Source organism: Xenopus laevis, chromosome 4L (assembly GCF_017654675.1).
Source record: "Xenopus laevis strain J_2021 chromosome 4L, Xenopus_laevis_v10.1, whole genome shotgun sequence".
Classification (NCBI taxonomy): domain Eukaryota; kingdom Metazoa; phylum Chordata; class Amphibia; order Anura; family Pipidae; genus Xenopus; species Xenopus laevis.
The window spans coordinates 6,914,319-6,935,659 of NC_054377.1; the positions used below are offsets into that span (position 1 = coordinate 6,914,319).

Consider the following 21,341-nt stretch of genomic DNA (forward strand, 5'->3'; position numbering starts at 1 on the left):
ACACTGGCACCCAGACACAATGCCCTCTCCCATGACAGATCTAGAATATTACAGACACTGGCACCCAGACACAATGCCCTCACGCATGACAGATATAGAATATTCGACACTGGCACCCAGACACAATGTCCTCTCCCATGACAGATCTAGAATATTACAGACACTGGCACCCAGACACATTGCCCTCACGCATGACAGATCTAGAATATTAGACTGGCTCCTAGACACAATGTCCTCTCCCAGCACAGATCTAGAATATTAGACACTGGTATCCAGAAACAATGCCAGTACAATCAGTACAGGTTGGGCAAACTAAAGACACGCTACATATGACTGTTATAGTTGGTGCCAATGATTCTTACTGAATCAAGATATTTCCTCATTATTAATTACTGGTCAAATGATCTGTTTGAAAATAATGGTCAATATGTCCTCAATGTTAATCATGTGAGGAGCAATTCCGTGTTACTGTGTTGTTTAGAGGTGATACAGACAGAGGACACTTTACACGTGTTCCCAGTGAAACAGACGCAGGACATGTTGTATTGGCTCCTCACAAACAACTCATGAGAGAGAAGCGACATGTTGTATTGGCTCCTCACAAACAACTCATGAGAGAGAAGCGACATGTTGTATTGGCTCCTCACAAACAACTCATGAGAGAGAAGCGACATGTTGTATTGGCTCCTCACAAACAACTCATGAGAGAGAAGCCACATGTTGTATTGGCTCCTCACAAACAACTCATGAGAGAGAAGCGACATGTTGTATTGGCTCCTCACAAACAACTCATGAGAGAAGCGACATGTTGTATTGGCTCCTCACAAACAACTCATGAGAGAGAAGCGACATGTTGTATTGGCTCCTCACAAACAACTCATGAGAGAGAAGCGACATGTTGTATTGGCTCCTCACAAACAACTCATGAGAGAGAAGCGACATGTTGTATTGGCTCCTCACAAACAACTCATGAGAGAGAAGCCACATGTTGAAAGAGAAAAAAGTACCTCACAATTGTGCCAGTAACACCCCCAGGTTTAGTGACTAAAACTCTTAAAGTCACAAGTTTAAAAAATAGTTTTCTTCGTCATTTTACCGTTATTTACTTTTATGATTTATTTATTTTTATAATTGTTCCTCAGAGTTGACCTCTGACCATTGACTTTTTGAGGCACAAACAACACAAGGGGAATTGTGAAGGAACTAATCAAAATTCAAACTAAATCTCTACTGAATATTATCTGTCTTCCAGGAAGTTATTCCCTCCAAAAGTTCGAGGGGCCTGAGGTATCTTTATCATGTCAGATAAAAACACACACACTTTCTACATGAAAAGAATAGACTTCTTCTGGCTTTACACCACACTCCCACTCAATGCCCCCACTGGCACAGACTGATAGAAACCAGACGCCTCGCGCCTCCTCCAGTCACTCTGGCCTCATCCTATCCACCAATCACAGAGCACCTCAGTCATAGTAACAAGAGCCATCAGCCAATCATAGATACCTCCCGCTCAGCTATTTTGTGAATGAAGATGTCCACCAAGAGGGAGGGCCGTAGCTAAGGGACGGAGATTGATCTGCCAATGAGAGAGGAGTTAGGAGACGCAGAGGCGCTTAGCGTGGGCGGGAAAGACGGTAGGCTAAAGAGCCATGGCAACGATCAACCAATGGTAGGTGAATAAGTGAAGTTAGAGGCGGATACAATTGATTGAGACAACTGTCAGCCAATTAATCTTGCGAGTTGTCTCGACCAATTAACACAGTGAAAATGGCAAAATGGGCAGTTCGAGGATAAATGAAAATGACAAGAGCCAATCGGAGGACGAGTTGTAGGCGGCATGGGTGTGGTTTCAGTATGACAGGAGCCTTGTTCTTGTCTTCACGCACGGTGTTCAGCCGGTGTTCCGGGTGCCGTTCCGTTTAGCCCAATCATTCTCGTGTTTCCCGTGAGACATGGTCCCGGAGTCCTTGGTGGAGGTGCCTGGCTGTAATTGCTTCTGGTACTTGGGTGTGCTAGCTGCCGCCTGGTGGGGGCTGAGGGCTGCATGCTGCTTGCTGAACGGTGCCCGGGCCTGGGTGCTGGGGAGTGGAGCGCAGGTGGGCCCCAGGATCGGGAAATGGGCAGGTGAGTTTGGCTCAGGTATAAAAAGGGAGCGGGGGAGGCTTTAGCGACTGGGGAATTACCTCAACTGAGACACTGCTCATAGGACAGAGCGGGAGTCTGGGGAGGGGTCACGTGACTGGCGCAGTTTGGCTTCTGGGCACGTGATTGTGGCGCAAAGGCAGAAATGTGAGGCAGGAATGTGGGAATAACGCTGGACACTGAGTCACGCAAAAGATTTAAACAAGGGGAGGTGCAACAACAGAAGTTATGGGGAGGGGCAAGGGAAGGTGGGACCAGGAAAGGGGGAGGTGCCAGGGAAGGTGGAGGTGGAACCAGGAAGGGGGGAGTGTAAGGTAAGGTGGACATGGAAGGAAGGAGGTGCAAGGGAAAATGAAGAGAGTCGGGGCAGGTGCAGGGTATGTGAGACAAGGAGGGTGGTGGTGATGGTGGTGATGGAAGTGGAGGAATGTGCAAACTGGAATGTTTTAGGAGTCTTAAGAATCTTTAAACGCAAAGTGGAGACATGGATATTAAGTGCTAGAAAAGGTCAATACAATGAAAGGCTGCTGCAACCGAAGGTAAAAACAGGAAAGGTGTAGTGAGAGGGAATGTGGAGACATAGAAAGTATAAGAAGAGAAAGGGAAGTGCAAGAAAAGTGGAAACAAGGAAGGAGCAGTTCAAAAGAAGATGGAAGCAGAGAGGAGGAGGCGGCACAGGGAAGTGGAGACAGGGAACTGGGATGTGCAAGGAATGGTGGAAACATGAAAGGGGCTGGTGCAAGGAAAGGTGGAGACTGGGAAGAAGTTGGTGCAAGGTTAGGTGGTGGAGACCAGAAAGGGGAGGTTCAGGGAAAGTTGGAGACATAGATGGGGCACAGTATAAGGCAAGGTGGAGGGAAGGTGAATACAGGAGAAACATGGTGATACAAGAGAAAGGAAAAACTTACTGAGAAGGAAAGTAGAGAAGGGAAAGTGGAGGTGAAAATAATGGTGGTAAAAGTGAGGTTGAGGCCACTGCAGAGTGAGATACAGAGGGAAATGGAAAGGCAGTGGCGTTGGGGGACCTTGGAGTCTTGTTTATAGGGGTTACTTAGTCTTTTTCTTCCAACTCAGCCCTTATTCTTATCAGATTCAGCACCCAGGCCTCGCCCATCCCAAAACTCTTGTGAAATCCCAGTGATCTCTACAAGTGATTGTAAATATTGCCTTATTTTTACTTGGGCTTTTCCATAAAAAAGCAATAACATCAGACAGAGTGTGGCGTTCAGGCACTTTACATAGGCACCATGAAGAAGCTTCCTCCATGTATGAGGAGCAAGGGGGGTCCTCTCGGGTCTCAACAGAATTGCACGCAAGTCTCACAGATGAGCTTGGTCTTTCAGTATGAAAGTAGTGAAGTGGGGGAGACATGAATGAGATTGGGATTGGCCAAGTATTTTTGATTATTCCAGGCTGTATCTAGAGAAGAAATATGTGGGAGGTTCCCCAGGGGGTGTAGGGTCTGATGTTTGTGGATTGGATCAATACAAGTTATGGTAATAACCATATATGAGTCAATAACCAGTCTTGGTGGTTAACTATACACACGAGGAAGACTGATGAGAACGTGGGTCTTAAAGGAAGAGTAACATCCGAAAATTAAAGTGTTTGTTTCAAAGTAAAAAAAAAAAATATAATGCAGTGTTGCACTGGTAAAACTGATGTGTTTGCTTCAGAAACACTACTATAGTTTATATAAACAAGCTGCTGTGTAGCTATGGGGGCAGCCATTCAAGCACAGGATACACAGTAGATAACAGATAAGTATTACTATAGTTTATATAAACAAGCTGCTGTGTAGCTATGGGGGCAGCCATTCAAGCACAGAATACACAGTAGATAACAGATAAGTACTACTATAGTTTATATAAACAAGCTGCTGTGTAGCCATGGGGGCAGCCATTCAAGCACAGGATACACAGTAGATAACAGATAAGTACTACTATAGTTTATATAAACAAGCTGCTGTGAAGCAATGGGGGAAGCCATTCAAAGGAGAAAAGGCTCAGGTTACACAGCAGATAGCAGACAAGCTCTGTAGAACATAATGTTATCCACTATTTAACCTGTGCCATATAGTCTTTTTTTCAGTTTCCTCCATTTCTACTCAGCAGCTTGTTTATATAAACTATAGTAGTACTTATCTGTTATCTACTGTGTATCCTGTGCTATGAGTATATATGACTTTGTTGCAAATATGTTTTCATAAGCATAAACCCATTTCAATGACCTGCAGTAATTGATCCTAGGATGTACAAAATATTTCCCAACTATACATGTGCCCCCTCCCTTTCCCCCCTTCGTGTACTAAGCACAATTCAGCAGGAACAGTCCCTAAGTTTTCTCATAGTCTGTACAGAGAGATCCCATAAAACTGGCAGCATAGTTATTCCCCTGTACTAAGCACAATTCAGCAGGAACAGTCCCCTAAGTTTGTTCATAGTCTGTACAGAGAGATTCCATAAAACTATGACAGCATAGGTATTCCTCTGTACTAAGCACAATTCAGCAGGAACAGTCCCCTAAGTTTGCTCATAGTCTGTACAGAGAGATACTGTAAAACTATGGCAGCATAGGTATTCCTCTGTACTAAGCACAATTCAGCAGGAACAGTCCCCTAAGTTTGCTCATAGTCTGTACAGAGAGATCCCATAAAACTATGGCAGCATAGGTATTCCCTGTACTAAGCACAATTCAGCAGGAACAGTCCCCTAAGTTTGCTCATAGTCTGTACAGAGAGATCCCATAAAACTATGGCAGCATAGGTATTCCCCTGTACTAAGCACAATTCAGCAGGAACAGTCCCCTAAGTTTGCTCATAGTCTGTACAGAGAGATCCCATAAAACTAAGGCAGCATAGGTATTCCCCTGTACTAAGCACAATTCAGCAGGAACAACCCCCTAAGTTTGTTCATAGTCTGTACAGAGAGATCCCATAAAACTAAGGCAGCATAGGTATTCCCTGTACTAAGCACAATTCAGCAGGAACAACCCCCTAAGTTTGTTCATAGTCTGTACAGAGAGATCCCATAAAACTAAGGCAGCATAGGTATTCCCCTGTACTAAGCACAATTCAGAGCTTTCAAATTGGGGCCACTGATCCCAACTAAAAAACAAACGCTCTGTAAGGCTACACATTTATTGTTTTATTAGTCATCTTTCTATTCAGGCCTCTCTTATTCATATCACATTCTCTTATTCAAATCATTGCATGGTTACTAGGGTAATTTGGACCCTAGCAACCAGATGGCTGAAATTGCAAACTGGAGAGCTTCTGAATAAAAAGCTAACGTGTCTGACCTCGGAGACTGAAAATCTTACATTAACCAACAGGACCCCACCTTCCCAGCCGCAGCAAGGAACCCCCTAGAAAGGCTCTGCTCCCCCATAGAGCCGGGTTGAAGTACCCTATGTCTGGTCGATTGGTATTATGTCCCTGGCAACATGCAATTTTAGTATATATAAAAATGTTAATTTTTGCAAGGACCTCAACTTTTCCCACAATTTACTATTGTTTCGTATACTGAATATAATAACGCAATGGATCACACCAAGTCATGCCAAGCTGAATTAAATGATGATCCTGCCCGTTCATACTGTACAGTTTCCAGAGCTCTTTAGCGCCGTCTATTGATCATCTTTTCAATCGCAGCAATTGTTACGGAGGGATTATCGTTGCAAGGACAAACTCACGCAGATTTTTGTTTTGTTGTTGCATTCGTGGGGGGAAATCTGTATTAAAGGTTAAAACGCAGGCAGTAACTCGGTTTGCACTCTGTTATTTCACGTTCAGGGTTTTACATCGCGCTCGGCAATATTTATTGATGATTTTAGCCTAAATCTTTTGAAATTGTAGCCATGTAAGCAAACAGACCATCTTGTAGATATTTAAGTGAAGCCGAAGTGCTAATTTATGTACAGTGGTTTGCTTTTCTTTTATTGTTTAATGCAATTCAGTAGCTGTGGATGATCGGCTAAATGTCGGGGTTTAAGCCATACATATAAGGGGTCCTGGTGTATTTTTCTGTGTCGGTCATAGGGAACATAGATTGTAAGCTCCACTGGGGCTGGAAGTGATGGGAACGATTCTCTGTAATGTGTTGGTGTCATGAATTAAATAATAGTAACTGAGGTTTTTTTACATCATAAATGTATAATGTGTAATCAGCACGTACCTGTTTAATGTTTGTATATGTAGTTGGGATACTGCTTAATCTTCAGATATTTAAGTGCACTAAAATAATATATATATTTAGGAATGGGCAGGTTGTTTAAAAAGGGAACCCCACTAATGTGTTGGGAGCCCAAGCAGTGTCGGACTGGTCTTTCCTTATTTCCTTAACAAATAGGCTAAATAGATGGATTAATAGATTATCGTATGTAAAGACTAGAGCAATAGAGTGAGGAGAGGAAGAAAATAGTACTGAGTGGGCCCCTGGTCTAAGGTTTCTTCGGTGGGCCCCTGGTCCAGGGTTTTTTTGTGGGCCCCTGCTGTAAGGTTTTTTTGGTCGGTCCCTGCTGTAAGGTTTTTTGTTGGTGGGCCCCTGTCTAAGGCTTTTTTTGGTGGGCCCCTGTTCTAAGGTTTTTTTTCTGGTGGGCCCCTTTTGTAAGGTTTTTTTTGGTGGGGCCCTTGTGTAAGGTCCTTTTTTGGTGGGCCCCTGGTCTAAGGTTTTTTTTTTGTGGGCCCCTGCTGTAAGGTTTTTTTTTGGTAGGCCCCTGATGTAAGGTCTTTTTTGATGTGCCCCTGTTTTGGTAGGCCCCTGGTCTAAGGTTTTTTTGGTGGGCCCCTGGTGTAAGGTCTTTTTTTTGGTGGGCCCCTGGTCTAAGATTTTTTTGGTGGGTCCCTGGTCTAAGGTTTTTTTAGTGGGCCCCTGCGCTAAGGTTTTTTTGGTGGGCTCCTGGTGTAAGGTTTTTTTTTTTTTTGGTGGGCCCTGGTGTCCCAGTCCAACACTGAGCCCAAGATCTGAGCAGACCTGTGGAAGTTTGGGGTCATCGTTCTTCTGAAGATGCTTTTGGGTTAAAGGTTTTGCTCACCTTTAATTAACTGTTAGTATGATGTAAAGCATGATGGTCCAAATTCCCCTAGCAACCATGCATTGATTTGAATAAGAGACTGGAATATGAATAGAAGAGGACCTGAATAGAAAAACGAGTAATAAAAAGTAGCAAGATGGGGTCAGTGACCCCCGTTTGAAAGTTAGAAAGAGTCGGTAGAATTCAGCAAATAATTAAAAACCCATAAAAAGAAAAAATGAAGACCAATTGAAAAGTGAGGATGCCCTGATGCTGCAGGGTAACTGTGCCAGGCATAGGTTGCAACCTTACACATAAATTAATATTTCTATTTCCATTGCAAATATTTATTTTCCTTTTGCAGCAACTGTCAACAGTTTCGTTCGTTTGTTATTAATGTGCCCCAAATAGAAATTTCTCTTTTTTTTTTTTTTGTGAATCGGAGAGAGAGCTCTGCCTGTATGAATTGAAGTGTGAGCCCATTCATGCATCAGGAACACTGGGCTGAATGTAATCTCTTCACTGAGCAATAGGACTGATTTATGTGGCCGAGCCCTAGATACGCCGTGTCATGTGACTGTGGCATTGGTTTGTACACGTGCAGCAGGCAAAGGGGGTGGGGGGCTCCCATGCTCATTATTCCGCCCGCAGGCTCATTGTCTATCTCTCTCTCTCCGCTTTTCCCAGCAAAGGAAATGTAACATAGTAACATAATAAGTTAGGTTGAAAAAAGACACACGTCCATCAAGTTCAACCTTTTTACTTTTTTTTAACCTGCCTAACTGCCAGTTGATACAGAGGAAGGCAAAAAAAACCCATCTGAAGCCTCTAAAATTTGCTTCAGAGGGGGAAAATTCCTTCCTGACTCCAAAATGGCAATGGGACCAGTCCCTGGATCAACTTGTACTATGAGTTATCTCCCATATCCCTGTATTCCCTCACTTGCTAAACACCATCCAACCCCTTCTTATACCTATCTAATGTATCAGCCTGTACCCCTGATTCACTTCCCAGCTCTCCCTGTAACACCCCTTTCCCTCCTCTAATCTCATTGGCTCCCTCCTGTCTGCTGGGAGGTGCTACTGGTGAATAAAGCATCCGACCCTTCCTTATACCTATCTAATGTATCAGCCTGTACTACTGATTCACTTCCCAGCTCTCCCTGTAACACCCCTTTCCCTCCTCTAATCTCATTGGGTCCCTCCTGTCTGCTGGGAGGAGCTACTGGTGAATAAAGCATCTGACCCTTCCTTGTACCTATCTAATGTATCAGCCTGTACCACTGATTCAGGGAGACAATTCCACATCTTCACAGCTCTCACTGTAACAAACCCCTTCCTAATATTTAGATGGAACCTCTTTTCTTCTAATCAGAATGGGTGACCCTGTGTTACTGGTAAATAAAGCATTAGAGAGATTATTATATGATCCCCTTATATATTTATACATAGTTATCATATCTCCCCTTGAGTCCCTCTTCTCCAGTGTGAAAATCCCCAATTTGGCCAGTCTTTCCGCATAGCTAAGATTTTCCCTTTACCAGCTTAGTTGCCCTTCTCTGTACCCTCTCTAATACAATAATGTCCTGTTTGAGTGATGGAGACCAAAACTGTACGGCATATTCTAGATGGGGCCTTACCAGTGCTCTATACAGTGGGACCCCCTCCTCCCGTGACTCTCTGCCCCTTTTAATACAGCTCAAGACCTTATTTGCCCTTGATGCTGCTGACTGGCATTGCTTGCTACAGACAAGTTTATCATCTACAAGGACTCCAAGGTCCTTTTCCCATAATGGATTTGCCTAGTGCAGTCCCATTAAGGGTATAAGTGGATATTTTTACATCCCAGGTGCAGGACTTTACATTTATCAACATTGAATCTCATTTGCCACTTAGCTGCCCAGATTGCCAGTTTGTCAAGATCCTGTTGCAAGTGCCACATCCTGGATGGAATTAATTGGGCTGCTAGTTTTGTGTCATCTGCAATCACTGATACATTACTTACAACACCCTCCCCTAAGTCATTAATGAACAAGTTAAATAAAAGTGGACCCAATACTGAGCCCTGAGGGATCCCACTAAGAACCTTACTCCAAGTAGAGAATGTACCATTAACAACCACCCTCTGTACCTGATCCTGTAGCCAGTTTCCTATGCATGTGCAAACGACTTCATTAAGCCCAACAGACCTAAGTCTAGAAAGCAGTCGTTTGTGGGGCATGGTATCAAACACTTTGGCTAAATCCAAATAGATCACATCTACTGCCCCCACTGTCCAGCATCTAACTTACCTCATCATAAAAAGCAATCAAATTTGTCTGACATGACCTGTCCTTCATAATGCCATTCACTAGGACAACATTTTGAATGTGATCCCTTAACAAGCCTTCAAATAACTTGCCCACCACCGATGTCAAACTTACTGGCCTATAATTGCCAGGCTGAGATCGTAATTCCTTTTTAAATATTGGAATGACATCAGCTTTTCTCCAATCCATAGATACCATGTGCTTGGTACTTTTCCATTAAGAACTTTAGTACAAAGAGAAGCCATTGCTCAAATACACCTATATCTCTGCCCACGCGCCCCATCAGCAGTCTGATATGAGCAGAGATGTTTGTTGGGTCTCCTGTTATGTGTCCTTGGCAGCAGAGGGAGCAGTGATGCCCAGTACAGATTAGAGATACAGCAGAACCCTAACTTTACTTTCACCTGTTTAAAAGTGGCGTTAAGCTGCTGGGGGAAAAAACTCAAATTGCCTCTGTGGCACCGTAAACATTGGTTCAGTGAAAACATAATATCAGGGGATGTAAAATTGGGGTTCAGGTGTATTTGTAGTACAGCTTCAATCCTCGGTGCTTATTTTCTTACCTTCCATCCGTGAACCGATAGATCCACTGCCCAGGGCTGGATGGTAAATTTCTGTCTAGGGAGGCTACTAATAAAAGTTTTACATCGGAAAGCTTATTAGGTAAAAGGGATTCTAGCACGATTTTGTTTTTTTTCGTTTTTATTTCTAAATGACACTGTTTGCACTGCAAAAAATTCACTCTACAATATAACATTTAATTCCTGAACCAACAAGTGTATTTAGTTGTAATATTGGTGTGTAGGTGCATCTCAGGTCATTTTGCCTGGTCATGTGCTTTCAGAAAGAGCCAGCACTAGGATGGAACTGCTTTCTGGCAGGCTGTTGTTTCTCCTACTCAATGTAACTGAATGTGTCTCAGTGGGACCTGGATTTTACTATTGAATGCTGTTTTCAGATCTACCAATCTTGTGTAAAGGCCCACATAGACGGGCCGATAAAAGCTGCTGACAGACCAAGTCGGCAGCTTATCGGCCCATGTGTAGAGCCCCCCAACGGGATTTCCTGATCAATATCTGGCCGAAGTCAGCCAGATGCGGATCGGGTTGTTTAAAAAATCCTGTCGGATTGCGGCTGCATCTTTTCGTTGATGCGGTCCCACGATCCGACCTCCCGTTTGGCCTCCGTTCTGATCTGATCGTTGGGCCCTAGGGCCTACAATCGGATCAGCCCGATATCGCCCACCTCGATGTGGGCATATGGGGGAGTGATCTGCTCGTTTGGCGACATCGCCACCACAAAGCTTAAGGACCAGGAGCTTACCTCCCAACTTTCCCGTTTTTCACGGACAATCCGGATTTTGACAGCTCAACCTGCAGTCCCCGATTGTTACTGAAAGTTTCTAACTTAATTGGCACAGAATTAAGTTGCACTTGGATACTTTTGTAATAAGCAAAGAAGCAATTGTAACTATTTAAGATAAGCAGTTTAGAGTCCTTCAGTGGTTTGGGTACCTGCGGGTTACCTGCAAAAACCTGCGGTACCTGCTGGTTGCAGGTAGAAGTTTCCGGAGCGGGTATAGACGTGGGTCGGTGTTCTCTGAGGTTTGCGGTTCGCGGGTCTTCTCGATAGCGAGTTTTGCTCCTTTTTTTCTGATCACGCCTACTTCTAATGCTGTCACTTCCGGTTCACAATGACAGCACTTCCTGTTTCTTGATGGTCAGCGGATCGGGTTGCGGATAAGGTACTTGCGGGTCGGGTAGCGGGTCAAAGCAGGTAAGTATGTGGGTCGCGTTTGGGTTTAATAAATTGTTTCCACGTAGGACTCTAAAGCAGGTCTCTTGAAGGAAACTGTGACTTGCAGCTTAAAGGGCAATTCACCTTCATTCGCAAAACTGTAATAACACATAAAAGCACAGAAATATGTTCAAACTTTTATAACCTGCCACATTTTGTAAAATGAACATGGTAATTAGGAGATGTGGCCAAAAAAATGGGTGTGGTCAAAAATCTTTTGGTCCCTCTTTCTATTTCCAAAATGTTGGGAAGTATGCAGAAGCAATGCAACCAAATATAGTACCTGCCAAACCCCCCAGTGCAGCTCTGCATTTCAGCTGCAGGAACAGACCAGTTGACTTTTGGGCTGTCGGTCTGATGTGCATGAAGATGGAACAGGGGGGCTAGCAGATAAAAAACATTGGGGATTGTTCCCTATTAGGTGTCAGTATCACTTTAATGGCCACCAGATGCACCCTTGCAGTACGTGACAGTTTCCTTTGATTTATCCATGTTTTTTTTTTCTGTATCTAAAAATCGTGTTCTTTTTGAAACAAAAAAAGAAAATTACATTGCCGATATTCTTTTGGTCTTTTTGTGTGATTTACGCTGTAACCCCCGTCGGGCATTGGGTGCCAAACAGGCATTTTTACCTTCCCAGTCCACCCACACACACGAGATTCTAAGTGCTCAGTCTGTTGCGAAGGCATCCCCTGTTGATTGGCACTGATTAGAGGGCAGGCAGGCGCTGGTATTGCACCGCATCCGTACAGCCAGTTTAGATTTTTGCCTGGGTTGTTTAAGGTGAGGGAAGTTCTAAAAGCGCAACCACCTTTCACTCTTCCATTCCCGTCCGTCCGTTAAAATGTTGCCAACTCTTGAAAGGATACAGTTACTTGCAAATATAATTGCAACAATGTAACAAGTCAGCCTGGCATGCTCCTTCCCCTGCTTTCTGTTACGTTGTTTCAAAAGAACCAACAGGGCCGACCGATAACGGCTTTCGGCAGCAGATACAGTGACCGATAACGTTAAAACCATAGACATTTCTAATCGAATGTATATTGGAAAGTTGCTCGGCATTACCATATCTGTTGTTTCGCACCATTTTATTTTATGGGTTTGTGTAGCCTTTAAACGGAATCCCATTCCTCTGCACAAGCTGTGCTTCGAGCTCACGAGCAAACCATTTCTTTATTTATGAATGATCCAGTCTCCGTGATTTCAGAAACCCTTTCCCATAAAAAAAAAAGCCGTTCTCTGCAGAATAGAGGGAGCTGGAGAGCCGGCAGCAGGAAAATCCTGCCTTGACAACAAAAGCCGACTCCGTGCTCGCTGCTGATTGGAGGCCGCCAGCCTATGAGCACATTCTGCCTTTTTCTGCAGTTTGAACAGGTGCAAGAGAACTCCCTGATTTATCAATGAAATAGACCAAATGTTACTTATCTGCCAAAACAGCAAAGAAACTTTTGAAAGAAACTCACTGTTGAGAAAAGCTTAATAAGCAAATGCACAAGGGGACGAGGACACCAGATGGACTATTCTGTTATTTTGCTGTGATTTTCGGCCAATAAGAACAACTTAGAACAGTATAGAAACATCTGTAGCTGTCACTGCCGTGTCATTAATTATAAGGTCACCCAGAGATATCTGGTGTGCGTCCCTCCAGCTGTTAGGAACAGCTACTTCCAGAATCCTGTGCATCCCTCTTAGCTGTTAGGAACCACAGCTCCCAGAATGCTATGCCTTGCTTCCAGCTGTTAGGACTGCTACTCCCAGAATGCTATGCTTTGCTTCCAGCTGTTAGGACTGCTACTCCCAGAATGCTATGCTTTTTTTTAGGCTATTCGGACCGCAAATCCCAGAATGCTTTGCTTCATGCTGTTAGGACCGCAACTCCCAGAATGTTAAGGTTTGCTCTAGCCATTTGGAACTGCAATCTGCAAGCGTTGCTCCATCTGTTAGGAATTGTAGTTCCCATAAAGCTAAACTTTGCTCCATCTGTTTGGAATTGCAGTTCCCAGAATGCCACGCTTTGCTCCAGCTGCTTGGAACTGCATTTCCCATAATGCTAAGCTTTACTCCAGCTGTTCGGAACTTCACATCCCATAGTTCTGGGCTGTTAGGAGCTGCAATTCCGTAAATGCTTTGAAACAGCTGTTAGGAACTGTTAATTCCCAAAATGCTACGCATTGCTATAGCTTGTTAGAATCACAACTCCCAGAATGCTAAGCTTTGCTCGAGCCATTAGGAACTGCAATTTGCAAGCTTTGCTCCAGCTGTTAGAAATTGTAGTTTCCCGTAATGCTAAGCTTTGCTCCATCTGTTAGAAATTGTAGTTCCCATAATGCTAAGCTTTGCTCCATCTGTTAGGAATTACAGTTCCCATAATGCTGAGCTTTCGGAGCAAAGCTTAGCATTATGGGAACTGCAATTCCTAACAGATGGAGCAAAGCTTAGCATTATGGGAACTGCAATGGCTAACATCTGTTAGGAATAGCAGTTCCCACAATGCTAAGCTTTGCTCCATCTGTTAGGAATTGCAGTTCCCATAATGCCAAGATTTGCTCCATCTGTTGAAATTGCAGTTCCCATAATGCTAAGCTTTGCTCTATCTGTTAAGAATTGCAGTGCCCTTAATGCTAAGATTTGCTCCCATCTGTTAGGAATTGCAGTTCCCATAGTGCTAAGCTTTGCTCCATCTGTTAGGAATTACAGTTTCCATAATGATAAGCTTTGCTCCGAAAGCTCCAAAGCTCAGCATTATGGGAACTGTAATTCCTAACAGACGGAGCAAAGCTTAGCATTATGGGAACTGCAATGGCTAACAGATGGAGCAAAGCTTAACATTATGGGAACTGCAATGGCTAACATCTGTTAGGAATGGCAGTTTCCACAATGCTAAGCTTTGCTCCATCTGTTGGAAATTTCCGTTCTCATAATGCTAAGCTTTGCTCTATCTGTTAAGAATTCCAATGCCCTTAATGCTAAGATTTGCTCCCATCTGTTAGAAATTGCAGTGCCCATAATTCTAAGCTGTGCTCCCATCTGTTAGGAATTGCAGTTCCCATAATGCTAAGCTTTGCTCCATCTGTTGGGAATTGCAGTTTCCAGAATGTTATCCTTAGCAATTGCTGTCCATAACCCCATGCAGTTTTCCAGCGTTTTTGACTCCCATCGTCCTTGTATTTTTAGTTTATGTACAATTGAGGGGCTGCAAGACACTTACTTAAATTTAGTACAAAGCTGTTTATGGCAGTTGAGAACATTTGTCAACATTTTTTTATTTTTTGGGCAAATTCTTTTTACAGAAGATATGTAAAAAAGGGAGAGGATCTGTTTAGCTATATTCCACTTTAGTTGTATTTTAATTTAGGTTTATGGAACTGCATCATAGAATGTAGCGCTTCTTAGTGTGACTGCAGTAATGCCCCCCCCCCGAGAATTATTTGGCACGGAACACGTCAAGAGGTGAAAACACAGGTCATCCTGCCCTCTGCTTGGCAATGAAAATATGGATATAAAGACCATAGAAAGCGAAGTACATCACAGTGTGTATGTCACTATACAGTAACCCATATCTAGACTAGTACCAGTACCAATACCTTTGTGCCCATTTACCACCCCCATTGACTTCCATTTAAGCGAGCTGACTCGTCCCATGTGCTATTGCCCTAAGAGTTTAGACTCAAGTGCCTAAAAATGCTGCAGTGTTGTTTCCAAGCAACTGTCGATTATTAAAGCACTTGCAGGCAATCCACCTTCAGGATGGCAGTTATAGGTGCTTTGGCCAGCTGCCATTTTTGGGTCTGTGTCGGCTTTCAACTGCCCTCTTCCAAAACACATGAACCCCCCAAGGTTGATCAAAGTAGACTGTTGATGGCCGCCATATTTGGCTGCATCTGTTCTACTGAACATACAACTGGTCAGCATCAGAGCCAACTGGAACTGACACTGTCAGAGATGGAGGCCACCAACTTCACTGCACAGCAATTTTTTTTAGCTTATCCATTATGGAGGAGCTTGACTGAATAGGGCAGTGATTTTTATGATTGAATCTCACTCCAGACCTGCACTTACCTTCTACCCAACTCTGGTGCTCCTCTTCAGACGGAGGCACATAAACTTCCCGTTATGTCCCTCCATCTTTGTCTGGCCTCCATGGGTGTTCTGGGCATGTTCTAGTATTTCTCTACGGCACGTGTGCTCTTCTAGAATGGGCACAGGGGATACTTGTGCAGTTGGAAAAGAAAGTGGAACATCGTTCGGCCTAAAGTACCCCAGGCTGTGCACCAATGAGAATTTTTTTGGTACGGAAGGTGGTAGGATTGTGCGTTGTATTTTCAGACTCGCACACACTCCTATCGGCTTCTGCAAAAACGATTCACGTTTACAAAAAAATTCCCACCCGACAATTTTTTTCCCTGCCGCGACTTTTCCTTACAATAAATTTAGCGACAAAATGTGGGCAAGCTGATATTGATTCGAGAGACAAAGCCGATAAAATTTCCCATTCAAATTTTATTTTTAATATATGTCTGGGCACTCGGAGCTAAAAACGACCAAGACTTTTTTTTTTCTCTCCCCCCCCCCTTTCACTAATCCCCTCTTTTCGCAGATCCTTTGTGGAGAGACGTGCCAGCGATAGTGTTTGTATTCCGGTGGCGTAGCCAAGCCAGACAGGTCTGCAACAGAGTGCTTTATTTTTAGACTCTTCATTGCCATTTTTATCCTGTAAAAATATTCATCAGAGTCTGTGTGACAGGCAAGCCGCTTTTATAAATATTCCACAGCCCTTTCTCCCTTCTGCCTCATTATCAGATTTACTCCTCATTTGCGGCCCCCCATATTCTAACACCGACCCCCTCATTTCCTAGCCATCCCCCTCAAATAAGAATGAATGAAGGTGCAAGGCGGGGGTGATTTTTTTTTTGTTGTTGTTGTAATTCTAATTTATTCCCTTGGTTGTTTCAATTCACAGATGTTTAGCGTCACGCGTTTCACTCATTCCCATGTACGTTGCTGCTTACGTATCCACTATTATTGTTACTCCTGCGTGAAACGTTCAGAGGGACAAAAAAGCCTTCAAGCTCCCTTTAGAATATGATAGAAGGGGGTCGTTTTTCATTTGCAATTTTCGTCCTGTTTCCAAAAATAACCAGAGACTGGTCAGCGTACTTGGAGCAGAAATGATGCATGGTTTTTTTAACCAGTTGATTATCGGGAGGCTGAAATTTCGGAATACATCTGCTTTGTACGTTGGCACCACTAATTGCATTGTCTTGTCTCTCAAGATCATTTTTCTCATGTTAAATGATGTCCCTATAAGGTTGGAAATTCCATCTCAAAAACAATCTATGTATGATCAGATCATGGAAAATGTTCCCTTTGTACAATATTGGAAAATATTCCGTTTATTGCGTGCAAAACGCATTAAGGGTCATTTACAACCACAAGTGCAGTGAGCAAAACGCAATTTCGAGTGCACTCACCATGTTCCAAATCAAATATACAATATTGGGATTTGGCGAATTCCGAATCTGTTCTGTATGAATCCCTAACCGAATACAACCCCTAATTTGCATATGCAAATTAGGACGTGGAAGGGTTTCAAAGAACCATGTGCTGAACACATAGAAAAAAATATATTTTCCTTGTTTATATATACCCCACTGGGGATTTGGGGTGAGTGCTTATTTGTGCCCTGGGTACCCCTGGAACTATAGCAGTGACTGTTACCCCAATGTTTCTATATATCTGTAACCTTGTTATGAGCTAAGGGGGCCCAGCCTGAAGGCCAGTTAGGGGGAGATTTGGGGTGAGAGCTTATTTGTGCCCTGGGTACCCCTGGAACTATAGCAGGGTGACACCCCAATGTTTCTATATATATATGTAACCTTGTTAGGAGCTAAGGGGGCCCAGCCTGAAGGTCAGTTAGGGGGAGATTTGGGGTGAGTGTTTATTTGTACCCTGGGTACCCCTGGAACTATAGCAGGGTGACTGTTACCCCAATGTTTCTATATATCTGTAACCTTGTTATGAGCTAAGGGGGCCCAGTTTGAAGGTCAGTTAGGGGGAGATTTGGGGTGAGTGTTTATTTGTACCCTGGGTACCCCTGGAACTATAGCAGGGTGACTGTTACCCCAATGTTTCTATATATATCTGTAACCTTGTTATGAGCTAAGGGGGCCCAGTCTGAAGGTCAGTTAGGGGGAGATTTGGGGTGAGTACTTATTTGTACCCTGGGTACCCCTGGAACTATAGCAGGGTGACTGTTACCCCAATGTTTCTATATATATCTGTAACCTTGTTATGAGCTAAGGGGGCCCATTCTGAATGTCAGTTAGGGGGAGATTTGGGGTGAGTGTTTATTTGTACCCTGGGTACCCCTGGAACTATAGCAGGGTGACACCCCAATGTTTCTATATATATATATATGTAACCTTGTTATGAGCTAAGGGGGCCCAGTCTGAAGGCCAGTTACGGGGAGATTTTGGGTGCCTATGTGTGATTGTTTATAACTTCATGATTGTTTTCAATCTCTTTCTTCGTGCTAGCTTGGTGTCTATTTTTGAATCCCCTGCCTCCATGTTGTTCTGGTTTTTCTCTGCAGCACAAAGAGGCAGGGAGTTGCTGGCGTCTTATTAACGTGCAGCCTGCACGCTCCTCATCTTTGTTCTTTGTTAAATACGAGCTGGCATCTGTTAGACTGCGTTAGCTTTCAGTCTCAGGGAATTCAGCGCTTGCTAAATTCGGCTCTGCAGAACCGCTGCCCTGTTTGCTTGAATCAATTGGGGCTGCTATTTTTAGCAACAAAGGGGAATTGAAATAGCAGTTTTCTTTCCATGTAATGGATCCCCAAGAGGAGCAATGATGCAGGTTCTCTGTCATTCCCCCTCCTATCGTACCCCCCATATACCCTCTTATCTCTCCACCACCACCTCCCTTACCAAAATGGCTGATGGGAAAGGCAGCTGTCACGGCTTTCAGCAGTATTAATCTTTAATCAATGGAGACTTTTCTGATTTCAGGTGTTATATGGGGGGGGGGGTAAAAAAGAGGGGTCACCAAGAAGGTCCTACTTAAAATCGTGCTTCTTCTGGTCTCCTTAGATTTAGATGGGGTGAAAGCATAGACAGAGCTACTATAAATATCCCATTGGCTTGCAGTGTTCCTCCAGTCTATTTCTGATGTTTGATTTAGATAAGGTTGATTGGGTAGCTGCTAAAAATATCTGTTCCCTGAAAGTTGAGGACAAAGTGAGTAGAATATTTTTAACCCACGCAGTCTGGAGCTCTTCTCTTGACTGCAAATGATTTGTTCGATGGGAGACTTTACATCCACTGGCTATGGCTGCGGAATGTATAATGAGCCGAGCAGGCATTGCTGAAGGCTTTGTGTCTAAATATATATGCAGCGTGTGTGTGTATATATAACATAAAAGCCTTCCATGAGGACGCAACGCTCCCTATAAAAGTTCCCATGTGAGAATTACGCAGAAGATAGAAATTCGTGCAGATACAGGTAGCCACAAGTCACGGAAATCTTGAAGACTTGATATCATTCATTAGAAGACCATATTTAGTACGACTATTTGAAACGATAGGGCTTCTTTGAGCTAAAGGTTGGGCAGATATTTGCTGCCAATTTGGCCTTAATTGAGGTCTACCTGGGACCAAAACATTTGTTATTCAGATATTGGTCTTGCGAGGCTAAACCACCTCCCAGGTTAGAAGGCTGCGTATCTGTGTTCCACTGGGTTTTATAAGCTCCACAATGGAGGACCAAACACCGGAATCGTCCGTATTAAGCTCAAAGTGTATTAAAAGCGCATAGACCCACTAATTCAGACAATGGAATGGTACTTTATAGGAAAGACAAGCCTTGGAGTGTTTGAACAACCATAACTTGTATGAATAAACCCCCAATATTAACACTTGTTAAAGGAAGACTATATCCTCTAAACAATGTATTTTTTATTGCACAAAACAGCTCATGTGTAAAACCCTGCTTCATGTAAATAAACCATTTTTATAACAATATACTTTTTTAGTAGTATGTGCCATTGGGTAATCATAAATAGAAAATCGCCATTTTAAAAAATAAGGGCCGTCCCCTGGGATCATATGATTCACGGTGCACACAAACATACCAACAAACTATACATGTTGGGTCACTTGAGCCAATTAACAGACAGAGTTCTGTCTTTTGCTTCCACACTTCTTCCTGTTACAGTTAGAGCTGCAGTATTTCTGGTCAGGTGATCTCTTCCTGTTACAGTTAGAGCTGCAGTATTTCTGGTCAGGTGATCTCTGAGGCAGCACACAGACCATCACAAAATGGTGGCTCAAGGCAAGAGATGTAAAAGGATAATAGTTACTTAATATTCCACTTAATATGATGTAAATTATCTGTTGCTTAAGTGTTCATTTTGGGGGTATAGTTTTCCTTTAAAGGACAAGCCACATCAGTACATTTTTTTACTGAGGAGAAGTTGGGCTTGCATAAATTGAGAAATATATATATTTTGAGATACAGAGATTAGGTGGCCATAAAATGGTCAATTCTGCATGGTATCACACTGATCAATATAGTAGGGTAATTGACCTAAATGCCAGAGATTGCACTAATGCTTCAAGAAGTAGGATGTGAGTTTAAAATTAAAGCAGCTGAGATGGAGAAGAGGAGGAAGAATTCAGAGATGGAATTCCAGAGGTAAGAAGTAGAGCATAGGGTGTGAGAGAGAAAAACTGAGTGGGCACCATGATAAAGGAGCCTTGGTGGGACAGAGATAACAATGCAAAACAGTTCATGGATTAAAGTGCATTTAAAAGGGTATTGAGATGGACACAAGAAAAGGAAGGCAGAAACACTGGGAATCCAATTAATGGTAGGTGGGGTTGGGGCGCAAAAGGGTTTGAACAAAGGAAAAGTATTGGAGGGTGAAGGCAGGTGATTATGTGGTAGAGACCAGCTTCTGCAAAGAGGAGGTTGCTGGAGATGTTTGGTTTTGGACAACGTTGCATAGAGCATAGGAACATCTAAATGGGAGCAGCAATTAAGGTACTATTTTGACTTACTCAAGCACGGCTACCCCATAGATCAAGGGTTCCAAACTGTGGGAGTTTGGAACAGTGGCAAGGGGCTCAGCCTGAAGGCTAGTTAGGGTGACAACGGTGATTTGCACTCATAGTTACACCTCAAAGGCCAAACTGAAGGTCAATTAGAATGAGATTTAGGTTGAAAATGTATTTGCTGTCTTTTCTTGAAACCATGGGTGAATGCCTGATACATCAGCACCCCATGTCATGAGCTAAGATTGGCCCTGCAAGGGGTGCCATAGCCAAAGGTTGGACCTTCAAGGGGGCTCCCCTTGAGTGTGACTATAGATGCAACTAGGACACTAATCACCTATATGTATATATACTGTACATATGGGGACCACACAATAAACTCTCTGGATTATTCGTCAATATGGGATCTTTGTTGAGGGCAGAAGGACATCCCATGAGAGTAGTAGGAAAGAGTATGTTTGTGAAGATTCTCATTCATCCGGGTCATGGTATATCTATAGAAATAAGTCAATAAGGACTTGCTGTGTTTTTTTTAGTAGGAAAGAGGTTTTATTTGATACAGTGAGTGATGTGGTTGAATTCTCCCCCTGAAGTTATTGTAGTGGCAAATAAATAATTGTATCTACTGGTTGTTGCTATTAATAAGAACAACACAATGGTTGGTTGATTGGATCCTGATTAAACTGACCCAGGTGTAAGTGAACCGTGTGGCCGTGGTAGGAAAATAAGATTATAAGCTCCACTGAGCCAGGGACTGATGTGAATCGATTAACCGTTTTACTTACAGTCCTATATAAATAAAGAGGAATTGCTAGGGATCTCTCGTTCACCAATAGGATTCAGGGTTGACTTCTGACTTTTAAATGAAGTCCAACAAAATTAACATTAGACCCCACCAAGCACGGATGGTTGACCCGTATGTTTTGTAGCTATGTCTGCTAACCATTGGTGTAACTATATGTTGCAGGGCCCCAAAATATTCGTTGACCCGTTCTATCAAGATATATTGAAATTGCCTGGCTGGA

General features: G+C 43.2%; 1 protein-coding gene across 1 annotated transcript in view; it reads left to right on the plus strand.

Annotated features, from left to right (window-relative positions):
* Nucleotides 1-1,928: 1,928 nt before the first annotated feature.
* hsd17b12.L (hydroxysteroid (17-beta) dehydrogenase 12 L homeolog) overlaps nucleotides 1,929-21,341 on the plus strand; it is a 47,197-nt gene continuing 27,784 nt past the window's right edge. The window contains 1 exon segment of the mRNA NM_001094901.1: nucleotides 1,929-2,127. Within this exon segment, the coding sequence (NP_001088370.1) occupies nucleotides 1,956-2,127 (172 nt within the window). The 5' untranslated portion in view covers nucleotides 1,929-1,955.